This window comes from Capsicum annuum, unplaced genomic scaffold, assembly GCF_002878395.1.
Source record: "Capsicum annuum cultivar UCD-10X-F1 unplaced genomic scaffold, UCD10Xv1.1 ctg81257, whole genome shotgun sequence".
Taxonomy (NCBI): domain Eukaryota; kingdom Viridiplantae; phylum Streptophyta; class Magnoliopsida; order Solanales; family Solanaceae; genus Capsicum; species Capsicum annuum.
This window is the reverse complement of record NW_025891966.1, coordinates 1-11,225: the sequence shown is the minus strand read 5'-3', so window position 1 is coordinate 11,225 and position 11,225 is coordinate 1. Positions and strand designations below refer to the sequence as shown.

At 40.3% G+C, this 11,225-nt stretch overlaps 3 protein-coding genes across 4 annotated transcripts; 1 reads left to right on the top strand and 2 right to left on the bottom strand.

The window, feature by feature from the left end:
- Positions 1 to 3,596: 3,596 nt before the first annotated feature.
- LOC107853680 (ankyrin repeat-containing protein ITN1-like) lies at positions 3,597 to 8,052 on the bottom strand. 2 transcript variants are annotated; one of them, XR_007051650.1, is made up of 2 exons: positions 4,240 to 8,052; positions 3,597 to 4,173 (listed from the first exon to the last, which is right to left on the bottom strand). XR_007051650.1 is itself a non-coding variant. In XM_047405751.1 (2 exons), exons 1-2 carry the CDS (start codon positions 5,964 to 5,966, stop codon positions 4,825 to 4,827), a joined length of 843 nt encoding a protein of 280 aa, XP_047261707.1. In that variant the 5' UTR covers positions 5,967 to 8,052; the 3' UTR covers positions 3,599 to 4,824. The 2 variants fall into 2 exon arrangements, 1 of the variants encoding a protein (XP_047261707.1); XM_047405751.1 differs by having other exon boundaries at positions 3,599 to 4,910; positions 5,210 to 8,052.
- LOC124885247 (protein ACCELERATED CELL DEATH 6-like) lies at positions 3,971 to 4,801 on the bottom strand. The gene has a single exon (XM_047405752.1). The coding sequence runs from the start codon at positions 4,799 to 4,801 to the stop codon at positions 3,971 to 3,973; it is 831 nt and encodes a 276-aa protein (XP_047261708.1).
- Positions 8,053 to 8,327: 275 nt separating the features above from the next.
- On the top strand, positions 8,328 to 10,835 carry LOC107853677 (ankyrin repeat-containing protein ITN1-like). Its single transcript, XM_016698648.2, has 3 exons — positions 8,328 to 8,931; positions 9,082 to 9,608; positions 9,904 to 10,835. The coding sequence occupies exons 1-3, from the start codon at positions 8,349 to 8,351 to the stop codon at positions 10,576 to 10,578; spliced, it is 1,785 nt and encodes a 594-aa protein (XP_016554134.2). The 5' UTR covers positions 8,328 to 8,348; the 3' UTR covers positions 10,579 to 10,835.
- The last annotated feature ends 390 nt before the right edge of the window (positions 10,836 to 11,225 follow it).

Sequence of the window (11,225 nt, the reverse complement as noted above, 5' to 3'; positions counted from 1 at the left end):
TTGTAATTCAATTTAACAGTCGGGCAGACAAGTTACTATGGTTTTTCGACCTTTTCACCTAGTCCTACTATCCGTAGTCTCATGCGTATGGCCATCCCCAAGAGATAATCTATTCCATCCATATAAATTGTGAATTCAGTTCATTCCAAGCATCATGTTTCAGATTCATCTATCTATTCATGACTCGGTGCATAAGAGTTCAGCATATAATCTCAAAATTTTCCAAGTATTTCAGCTCAGATAGTGTAATACCCTTGTACGATCTAAGTCTTGTGGTCTTATAATTCGTACTTGAATAAGTTATCACTTCCTAATTTCAATATGTATGATTGGATCATGAATATTTCAAGGGAATCCTAAATTTTCAGCACGAATCAGTTTCTTGAAGCTAGAAAAGTCAAGTCAGCTTAGAATTCAGTTTCATGATAGAAGTTTAAATATTTCAGATCAATTATGTCCTTTCTTAGAAGGCACATCATGTCCGCGTTATTCCATACCTTTAAGCTTCAACAAGTTCCTACCCATCATTTGGGGACGAATGATCCCAAGGGGGAGATAATGTAACACCCCGAATTTCTGGCTAGAACGAAAACCGTCATTTCGACACGTTGATATTTCAAAAGCCATAAATCCTATGCAAATTTTGTATGCTTAGATATTATGTAGTGTGGGAACCTATTTGAGCATGAATTTAGATCATAGAGGTCCCTAACTCAAGGTCAAGTTGAAAGTTTTCCCATCGTTCGAGCTTTAGTGAGCGTCAAAACCTGGGTCAACTTTAATCGACCATAACTCCTTGTATATGACGAACTGGGTGGCCTACTATATATCAAATGAAAGCTCTTCGAATTATCATTCCAACGATACCAATTTCGTCCAAATCCGATACCCAAGCGAAAAGTTATGGTTATTTTCGTGACTGAGACAGAGCATCGCGCGATTAGCGTCCGACACACGCTTTGTCGCACGCACCCAATTTCCAGGTTCTGTTTTCAGGTTTTTAAGGGAAAAAGTGGTATTTTTCACCCCCTATTCAGCCATAACATGGGATTAAATCCCCCAAACACCAAAGTCATTCTCTCTCAAAATCACCAAGAACACTTTTTAGGGTTTCAACTCAAAGATCAAAATATCTTAAGATTTCACCGTGGGTTTTCAATAATTCTTCGAGATTCGGAATTCCCATTGCGAGGGCTACAAGAAGCACCCATCAATTGTTCGAATAGCATCCCTAAAGCACGAGTTCATTCAAGAATCATAAATTAAGGTACGCGAGGTTTTCCTAAAATCTCATGGGCATAGAAATCATGTTTTAAGAATGGGGTTTTCAAATTTATGAACATAATCATGTTTTAGAAGTTTTGACGGTATTGTTTTGGTCTTTAGACTTTTTCCCCAAATAGATTTGAAATTATGTATATATGTATTTACATGCTCTGCTTGTGCTGTATTCAGCTACTTCTACATTGCGACAAGTGCAGCACCTGCAAAAAAATTAAAATCTATAATTATGCAATTGAATATAGCAATTCATATGCAGCGTTTAGCAACGCAGCAGTTGTAATTGCATTTATAACTGGTATGTATGCTACTTTAGCACATTCAGTTGGTCTCGCTGTTACTGTCTGTGTCATCGGTTGCATCTCTTTCCCTGTTCTATTTTACATCAGTTTTTAAGATTATGGTTAAGACGTTTCAATCTCATGTATGACTATTGATTATATTTTTATGAACGTTATTTGATATAAATATATGGCATCTGATATTCTTTTATCACTGTTAGTATCAACTAGTGAATCATGAGAAAACTCAAGGCTGCGCCACTGACGACCTATTATATGATAAGTGTTGCTTCGAAGAGGCAGACAAAAAGCAGGAATTGCGGATTCATTCAATCCCTACATAAATGTTCATTCTTTGGAGTGTTTTTTAACATTTAGCCAATGATAATCTCTGCATAACAAGAATGCACACCAAACTAATCGATAGCCCTAATAAAGGGATGTCGATTCTATTAAAGAGAACAGTGTTTTGTGCACTTGTTGTTGCGGATGCCATCTCCTTTACATGCTCAGCTGTTTCTGTATGTACCTACTTCGGCATGACTGTAACTATAATAGTTGACAGTTATATATGCTGAGGCTTTACGCGATCACAAGTTTTTTGCATCTTCTGTCAATTTCAGTAGCTGTAATTGCATTTGTAACTGGTAAGTATGCTACTTTAGCACATTCAGTTGGTCTCGCTGCTACTGTTTGCATTACCTTATATATACAACATAATTTTTTATCAAGGGGGTTCGGGTGGTGTTAATGGACTCCAAACTAATCATTTGTAAATATATATTTTAAAAACAAATACAAATTAAATTCGAATCAAAATTACTAAGTTCTGTCAAACTTACCACCTTGCCTTTGACAAAATGGGTTGATGTGGGGTTATTGATCCCTCTCTCAAAAACATTGTAATAAAGTAATAATAATACAACTGACATAAAGATGGCAAGTTGGGCCACAGTGGTATGGACTGCGTACACTTACCCTCCCAAGACCTCACTTGGTGGGGGAATATACTGAGTATGTTGTTGTTGTTTCACCTCGAGAAAGCAAAAGACTTTCAAGTTCATTGCAGATTTATTAATTAATTATCCGTGCCCTTTTGATCACATGATAGCAACTTTACCAATTACTCCAACGCTTCCCGTGAGATGAAAGAAACAATCAAAAATATTATGAAGGCAGCTCAAATACTTTTAGTTGTGGCAACTATCTATTTATGATAGTGACCTTCACAGGTAGTTTCACGTTATGAAAATGAATAAAAACAGCTTTTTATTATTTAAGATCTTCTTATGACTCTTTTTTCCAACACAAAGAAGACTAAAAAAAATTGAAAATGATATATAGAACAAGACGAATATTTTGTTAAGGTAATACAACAAGACGAATATTTTGTTAAGGTACTACTGGCTTTGCCTTTTCTTTCGGAGAAATGACATTCACTTTGGTGCTTCAGAAGCAACCTATTATGATATTCTCTTGTTTTTCTCTTTTTTCCTTTTCTGGTTCCTTTCTTAACTTGTAAAGTCGAGTATGTCGCAGCTGCTGAATGTGTGTGTCATATATCACTAGCGGAAGCAAGCTGACCCCCTTTGTTGAAAATTTGAGGGAAGAGTGCATTTCCAAACGACAAAAAATGTTGAATTGAATTATACCGTCGTTATTCATTTTTTCACGTTAGTAATATCATTATCATTTTACTAGGCTTAAAATCAACACGTAAATCTTGATCTCATAGAATTTTCACCCACTTCAATGTTCCACTCGTAGTTGTAATTTTTAGGAATTCAGTTACTAACACTTGAAGTCGTTGTCTCTGCTCATGTTCATGAATTGCACGTGTCTTTTTCTTACATATTACTAATATATATCGCGAGTTCAGTACAAGGAACATAATAAAAATTTGTACACAAGGAAAGGAGTGCAACCGATGAAATAGACAGTAAACTAAGTGATTTCCAATCTGTTGGGAGTTACACGGTACATGTCTTGGGGGTTTTGGGGGGGGGGGGGGGGGGGTAGATAGCAAATACCTCATAGAATTAGTCGAGGTGCAGAAGTTGGACTTGAAACTTGTGTCTCTCTCTACACTTCTCTTTTAAGAAGATACATGACCCACACGCAGTAAAGAGCATCCTTTGTCGAAAGTTTATATCATGTATATAGAAAATTACACGAAGTATACATGTCAAAAATACTTTTTGTACATATACATTAATATTACTTTTTTGCTACACGTATCCAGCATACTGGCCTCAGAACTGCCCACACGTACATAATGAAAGAGATGCAACCGATGGCACGGACAGTAACAGCGAGGCCAACTGAATGTGCTAAGTAGCATACATACCAGTTACAACTGCAGACATTGACACGAGCTGCGCCCTAGCTCCAACTTTACTGAGAGACCACTAATAACCCAAATCCTGATAAGACATTGGACGAGGATTTGTCGCCATATAGAAGTAGCTGAATATAGCCCCAGCGGAGCATGCAAAGGCGATTGCATCTGTCATAACAAATGCACAGAACGATGCTTTTTTTATTAGGACTGCCATCCCCTTATTAGGGCTATTGTCATTGCTTTCAAATCCTCCCGGTAATGTAAAACCAGCTGCAAAGGTGACTATGATTAATAAAGTAGCCACAACTAGTTGCATTTGAGCTGCTGACAAGATACCTTTGATGTTTATGTCGCGTTCCTTCGCTTGGTTGAAAATTATCTTCTGCCAATCCAGCTGGTTCTGCTTGAGTACACGGCGTCCCAATTGAGCAATGGAATTAAGGAAATCGTTATACAAGCTGGGCGCGATTCTATCCTTGTCTGCCGTCCACTCTGTGCAAGACACTGCTACGTCAAAAGGTGTCTTGTTTTCCTTGTTGTATGACATCTTCTTTGCTCGGGGATGGTTTTTTAATTCCAAAGGCACATAGCCCCAGAAATTAGAGGAAGCAAGCAAATGGAGAGGAGTGTTGCCATCATTGTCTGGATCCTCGACAAGCTTATCCCACTTTCTGGGCTTCAGTAAGTAACTGACCACATTTGCTTGACTGTATAATATGGCATCGTGAAGAGCATTTCGTCCGTTGCTTTCGAGCATTTCCCAGCAATCAGGGCAGTGATTTAACAGCTCATGTACAGCGTCTACCTTACCTGCACCGGCTGCAATGTGAATTTCTGTTGTCCAGTCATTTTCACTGCCTGCGGGAAGGTAGACTGAGGATCTTTTACACCCGAGCATATCGGAAACTACTTCTTTCAATCCTAAAAGAGCAGCAAAGTGCAGCGAATTGCAACCCCCCATGTCAGGTTCCTCACACAAAGATTTTGCATCAGCAATCTCGCGCAATCTGGATGCATGCGTCAAATATGATGATGATAGGGAGTTAAATCAACGCAAATTTAGACTCCCTAGTGTAGTTTCTAAGTGGGTCTGGGGAAGGGTAGAGTGTACACAGACCTTACCACTACCTCATAGGTAGAGAGGCTATTTCCGATAGACTCTCAGTGAAAGAAAAAACAGTCAAAAACAAAACAGCACTACAACAAAATAATACGTTAGTTGAAGTACAAGAAACAACAGATAGTAACCAAAATCGAAAAGAGATGTTAATATAGAGAGAGTAACGGCAAAAAAGTATGTACATACCCGTGTGCTCTTGAATTACCGCTGCATGCAGAGGTGTTCGATTTAATGGACCTGCAGAAGAAGTTGGTTGCTTGCAGGAGTTCAAGATTTCAACCAAAGCTTCACGAAGACCAGACTCAGCTGCCAGATACATTGGTGTCTCACGCGCCTTGTTGAATGGAAATTCGAATTCAGGATCTTCTTTCACCAACAGTCTAGCTACATCTTGATGTCGGCTCCTCACAGCCTTGTGCAGCGCTGTATCTCCATTATCATCTGCCATCCTCATGAGCGTCTCCTTATGATGCTCATCTATACTAAGTAGCAAGTGGACTACTTCGATGTGACCTTCATTAGCTGCTACGTGAAGCGCAGTCTCATTCTTATTGTTCCAATGGCATAACAATGCCGGACTAATCTTAAGGGCTTCTGCAACGAAATGTGAGCGGCCATAATGGGCTGCCACGTGTAAGATTGTGTTGCCTGTTGGAGTGACTTGGTACTCATTTTCTTCATCCCTTTTCAGATATTCAGCAAGTGAAAAATCACCCTTATCTCCATTATCATCTGCCATCCTCATGAGCGTCTCCTTATGATGCTCATCTATACTAAGTAGCAAGTGGACTACTTCGATGTGACCTTCATTAGCTGCTACGTGAAGCGCAGTCTCATTCTTCTTGTTCCGATGGCATAACAATGCCGGACTAATCTTAAAGGCTTCTGCAACGAAATGTGAGCGGCCATAATTAGCTGCCATGTGTAAGATTGTGTTGCCCATTGGAGTGACTTGGTACTCATTTTCTTCATCCCTTTTCAGATATTCAGCAAGTGAAAAATCACCATTACTGATATTGTCTTCTGTCAAGAATGGACCTTGGGCCTAACTCAACCTCAAAAGCTAGCTCAAGAGGGGAGGATTATCCAAGTCCATATAAGCAAACTACTAGTCCATTCCCCAACCAATGTGAGACTTTTACCCACTCTAACACCCCCCTCACACCCAGACCCAAAAGGCACTGGCGCGTGGATCGGGAGCCCAAAACGGGGATAGACCTGGCTCTGATACCATGTCAAGAAATGGACCTTGGGCCTAACTCAACCTCAAAAGCTAGCTCAAGAGGTGAGGATTACCCAAGTCCATATAAGCAAACTACCAGTCCATTCCCCAACCAATGTGGGACTTTACCCACTCTAACACCCCCCTCACGCCCAGGCCCAACTGGCACTGGCGCGTGGACCGGGAGCCCAAAACGGGGATGAACCTGTCTCCAAGAGGTGAGGATTACTCAAGTCCATATAAGCAAACCACTTGTCCATTTCCCAACCAATGTGGGATTTTTACCCACTCTAACACCCCCCTCACGCCCAGGCCCAACTGGCACTGGCGCGTGGACCGGGAGCCCAAAACGGGGATGGACCTGGCTCTGATACCACGTCAAGAAATGGACCTTCGGCCTAACTCAACCTCAAAAGCTAACTCAAGAGGTGAGGATTACCCAAGTCCATATAAGCCAACTACCAGTCCATTCCCCAACCAATGTGAGACTTTACCCACTCTAACACCTTCCACCGCGGCATTGTACAAGGTTGGATCCATTTCGTTTCTTTTATTTGGTTTGCCAGTGAGTTCTTTGCTTTCTTCGGATGAAGTATTACATAGAAATATTCTGAACACCACACATATCTTTGCCTTTGATCAAAAGAAAGGTACTTATTGTTTGCTTTGATCAGAAGAAAGGAATTTGTAAAGAAAAAACAAAATGAATAAAAACATCTTTTTACTATTTAAGATCTTCTTGTCATGACTCTTTTTTCCAACACAAACAAGACTAACTAATTGAAAATGATAGAAAGGCATTCCGGTGAACTAAAGCTCCCGCTATGCACAGCATATGGGGAAGGGCCCCACCACAAGGGTGTATTGTATGCAGCCTTACCTTTCATTTCTGCCAGAGGCTGTTTCCAAGGCTTGAACCCGTGACTTCCTGGTCACATGGCAGCAAAATCAAGTTTTACCAAAATCTCTTTGTATTATAAATTCAATGCTTTATAATGCAGACTCTTGCAGAAATGCAGGATAAGGCCACGTACAATAGACCCCTGTGGTATGGCCGTCTTCCCCCGACCCTACGCATCGCTACGATGCTTCACACTGCAATCTTTTCTTTTAGAGTAATTGTTGGAGTCCCACATCGGTGGGTTAAAGGATCCTTGGTCTCCTTATATGGTCTTGGGCAATCCTCCCCTCATGAGCTAGCTTTTGAGGTTGAGTTAGTCCCAAGGTCCATTTCTTTATCATGGTATCAAAGTCAGGCCCAACCAGTTCATTGTTTCCGATGTTGGGCCCCCCATCTTATATTGTCCACGCTCACTGTTTTCAATGTTGGGACCCCCGTCTTATATTGTCCACGCTCCAGATGTCCACCCTGGGCGTGCGTGGGGTGTTGGAGTCCCACATCGGTGGGTTAAAGGGTCCTTGGTCTCCTTATATGGTCTTGGGCAATCCTCCCCTCATGAACTAGCTTTTGAGGTTGAGTTAGGCCCAAGGTCCATTTCTTTATCAGTAATGACATTCACTTTGGTGCTTAAGAAGCAACCTATGATGATATTCTCTTGTTTTTTCTCTTTTTCTTTTTTCGGTTCCTTTCTTAACTTGTAAAGTCGAGTATGTAGCAGCTGCCTTATGTGTTAGTCATACAATTTGGCGTTGGAAGTTGATAAAGATGCTACAAGAGCAAGCTACTTTAGATAATATCGCGTGTTAATGGTTTTACATAGAGACTCGTGTCTATGTTACAACCTTGACATGTTCACTGGCTCTCAGTTCTTCAAATCTTTTCGTATAATGTTCTTGAGTGATAGATATGTCATCAACATCTTGTTTCAAAATTAATATGAATTCTTATTGTATAATATGGTCATGGTTTTAATTTCATTTATTAAAGATTCTTTATTTTAGAGTAAGCTATATGATTTGCGATCTGAGTGGGTTGTTTTGACATGAAAGCGAAATACGAAAACATCAAAATCCCTTTCTTGTGATCAAGGCAAGCACCAGATCTCTTTCTTCTTTGAGATTCATTAAGAATCGAATGAGTTTTTCCTATATAATAATGTTTCATCCAGAGAAAGCAAAGAACTCACAGGATTATCAAAAGGAATGGATCCAATCTTGTACAGTGCTGCGATGAGAGGCAATATCGGAGATTCCAATTTTCTACTTGCTGATCATCTGAAAAGGGATGAAGAAAACGGCTACCAAGTCACTCCGAAGGGCAACACGGTCCTTCATGTCGCAGCCCTCTATGGCCACTCCGATTTCGCGAGAGAAGTCCTAAAGATTACTCCGGCATTATTATGCTGTCAAAACAAGAAAAATGAAACCGCTCTTCACATAGCAGCTAATGAAGGGCACACTGAAGTAGTACGTGTGCTACTTGCATGTACAAGAGATCATAATACTAAGGAGAAACTCACGAGGATGACAGATGCTAGTAGAGATACAGCGCTGCACAAGGCCGTGCGGAGCCAACATCTAGATGTGGTTAAGCTCTTGGTGGAAGAAGATTCTGAATTCGAATATCCACCTAACCATGCACAGGAGACGCCACTGTATCTGGCGGCTGAATCTGGTTTTCATGATGCTTTGATTAATATCTTGGAATCCTGCAAGAAACCAACTTATGCTGCAGGTCCATCTAATAGAACGCCGCTCCATGCAGCAGTAATTCAGGAACATAAAGGTACATAACTTTTGGTATTAACTGTATCGATATCTAACTTCAATTGACTTTCCCATAATCTGTTGATGATTTCGTAATGTCTGTCGTGCAACCATATTTGCGAGAAGATCTAACCCCTTATTTATGCTTTTATCGTGTTGACACATCCAGATTGCATTAGATCACTATGGCGATGGAATAAGCCTTTATGCGACGAACCGGACTTATGGGGTTGGAATTCACTGCACTATGCTGTCAAATTAGGACTGATAGACGTAGTTTCTTATATGCTGGGGTGGAAAAAATCCTTAGTGTACCTTCCGGCAGGCATTGAAAATGACTGGACGACAGCAATTCACATTGCAGCAAGTGAAGGTGACGTAAACATGATAAAGAAGCTATTAAATCACTGCCCTGATTGTCGAGATTTGCTTAACAGCAATAGTCAAAATGCTCTTCATGTTGCCGTATTGAACAATCAAGATGAGGTAGTCCGCTCCTTATTAGACTCTGATAAGTGCGACAGCCTTGTTGATGAGCCAGATAGCGACGGCAACACTCCTCTCCATTTGCTTGCTGCCTCTGGTAACCATGTGCGTGAATTAATAAACCATCCTAGAGCAAAGAAGATGTCATTTAACAAACAAAACCAGACTCCACTTGATATAGCATTGTTATGTGCAGCGACAACAAAGAAGGTAAGCAGCAGCACATTTGTTTTTAAAATACTGGTTGCGCTCGAGTATATGCTGGTGAAGTATTAATATACTAGTTCAAGGATTATGTCAAGCGAAAGAACGATTTGCGTGCACTCACAAATCTTCAGCTTTCTGACCATTCTTGACGTGGTGTTGAAACATCAAGTAAAACTGTAATTCTATTTCATGATATTGTTGTCTCCTACACTATGAACAGATTAGTTCTCAGTTAGACAAGTTAATGTGTTAAATTTTTTGACCGACTCACTATAAACTGTACTATTGATGAAAATAGGAGAAATTGATGGAGGATTTGTGTAGCATTGGCCGATTTGGAAAACGTGACTTTGAGGTAAAGCGGAAGTACGAGTACATGCCCAATCCAAATGATGAAACGGGAACAGGAGGCAAGTTGCAACAGAGGGAAGAGGATCACGATAACGCTAATAAGGCAGAGCAAATAGTAGTCGAAAGTATTATGAAGTCGGCTCAAATGCATATTGTCGTCGCCACTTTGATAATGACGATCACTTTTGCCGCTGGTATCACATTGCCAGGAGGCTTTGAGAGCGACCCAGATAGCCCTAATAAAGGGATGGCGATTCTAATAAGGAAAATATCATTTCGTGCATTTGTTGTTTCCGATGCCATTGCCTTCACATGCTCAGCTGTTCCCATATTCATCTACTTCCTCATGGCACTCATCGCAGATACAAGTCCTCTAATATTAAAAATTTTACAGAAGGTTTATGATCTCGCAAGTAAATGTCTGTCCTTGTCAATGTTAGCAGTCGTAATTGCATTCGCAACGGGTATGTTTGCTACTTTATCACATTCACTTGGTCTTGCCGTTACTGTCTGTTCCATAGGCAGCCTCTCTATTTTATTGTATTTCTTGGTTGTTATTTATATGGGAAGCATTGTAATCAGAGACATCATTGCTAGCTACATCTTGTATCTTAGATCCTAAAGTGTGAATTGGGAAAGTAGCTTAGTGATTAGGTGGCACAGCTTAGGCCATGTGTCTGTGTGACAGCCATTGGATGAGATGAAATAAACGGACGAGATGATGCATGACAGCTGGATCAGGCCCAAGTGGAGATGAGCCTAAAGAGATTTGGAAGCTTACCAATGGAGTTTGGTTCGCAGTAATCTTGTAGTAGTGGATACTATTGTAACAATTGTATTGAATTATTATCAATAAAATCTCAATTTTGTTCGGCTAAATCTCTGATTTCTCTCGCGCGACTCAATTATGATTTAAGGGGCATAACCAAGGGCGGACCTACGTGGAAAGCAGGGGGTTCACCCTCAACTGAAAAATTACGATGTATATATAAGGTCAAATTTGACTACTATGTCTACATAAGCTTTAAATGAACCCCTCAGTTCTAGTGAGAAGCATAGTTCATTGGTTTAAGAGGTTCATTTTGAGAGTGAGGTTATGAGTTCAATTCCTGTTGGCAACGTTTTTTTTACCCTTTTTAAATTTTGTCCTTTCTCACTCCTTTTTCTTTGTTATTGACAGTTCACAGTTGTGCTTTGTTGTTTTTTACCCCCTTTTTAATGAGCCATTTGGGCCTTAGATAAAAATTAGTTAGCCTATTCTAGTTAACC

Bases quoted from the DNA above. Each gene is read 5' to 3' on its own strand.
- LOC107853680 (XM_047405751.1), bottom strand. From the start codon at position 5,966: ATGGGCAACACAATCTTACACATGGCAGCTAATTATGGCCGCTCACAT. The intron at 4,911-5,209 runs GTATGTACATAC...GCATGCATCCAG, and splicing joins GGTAATTCAAGAGCACACGG to ATTGCGCGAGATTGCTGATG.
- LOC124885247 (XM_047405752.1), bottom strand. From the start codon at position 4,801: ATGCTCGGGTGTAAAAGATCCTCAGTCTACCTTCCCGCAGGCAGTGAA.
- LOC107853677 (XM_016698648.2), top strand. From the start codon at position 8,349: ATGGATCCAATCTTGTACAGTGCTGCGATGAGAGGCAATATCGGAGAT. The intron at 8,932-9,081 runs GTACATAACTTT...TGACACATCCAG, and splicing joins AGTAATTCAGGAACATAAAG to ATTGCATTAGATCACTATGG. The intron at 9,609-9,903 runs GTAAGCAGCAGC...TGATGAAAATAG, and splicing joins GTGCAGCGACAACAAAGAAG to GAGAAATTGATGGAGGATTT.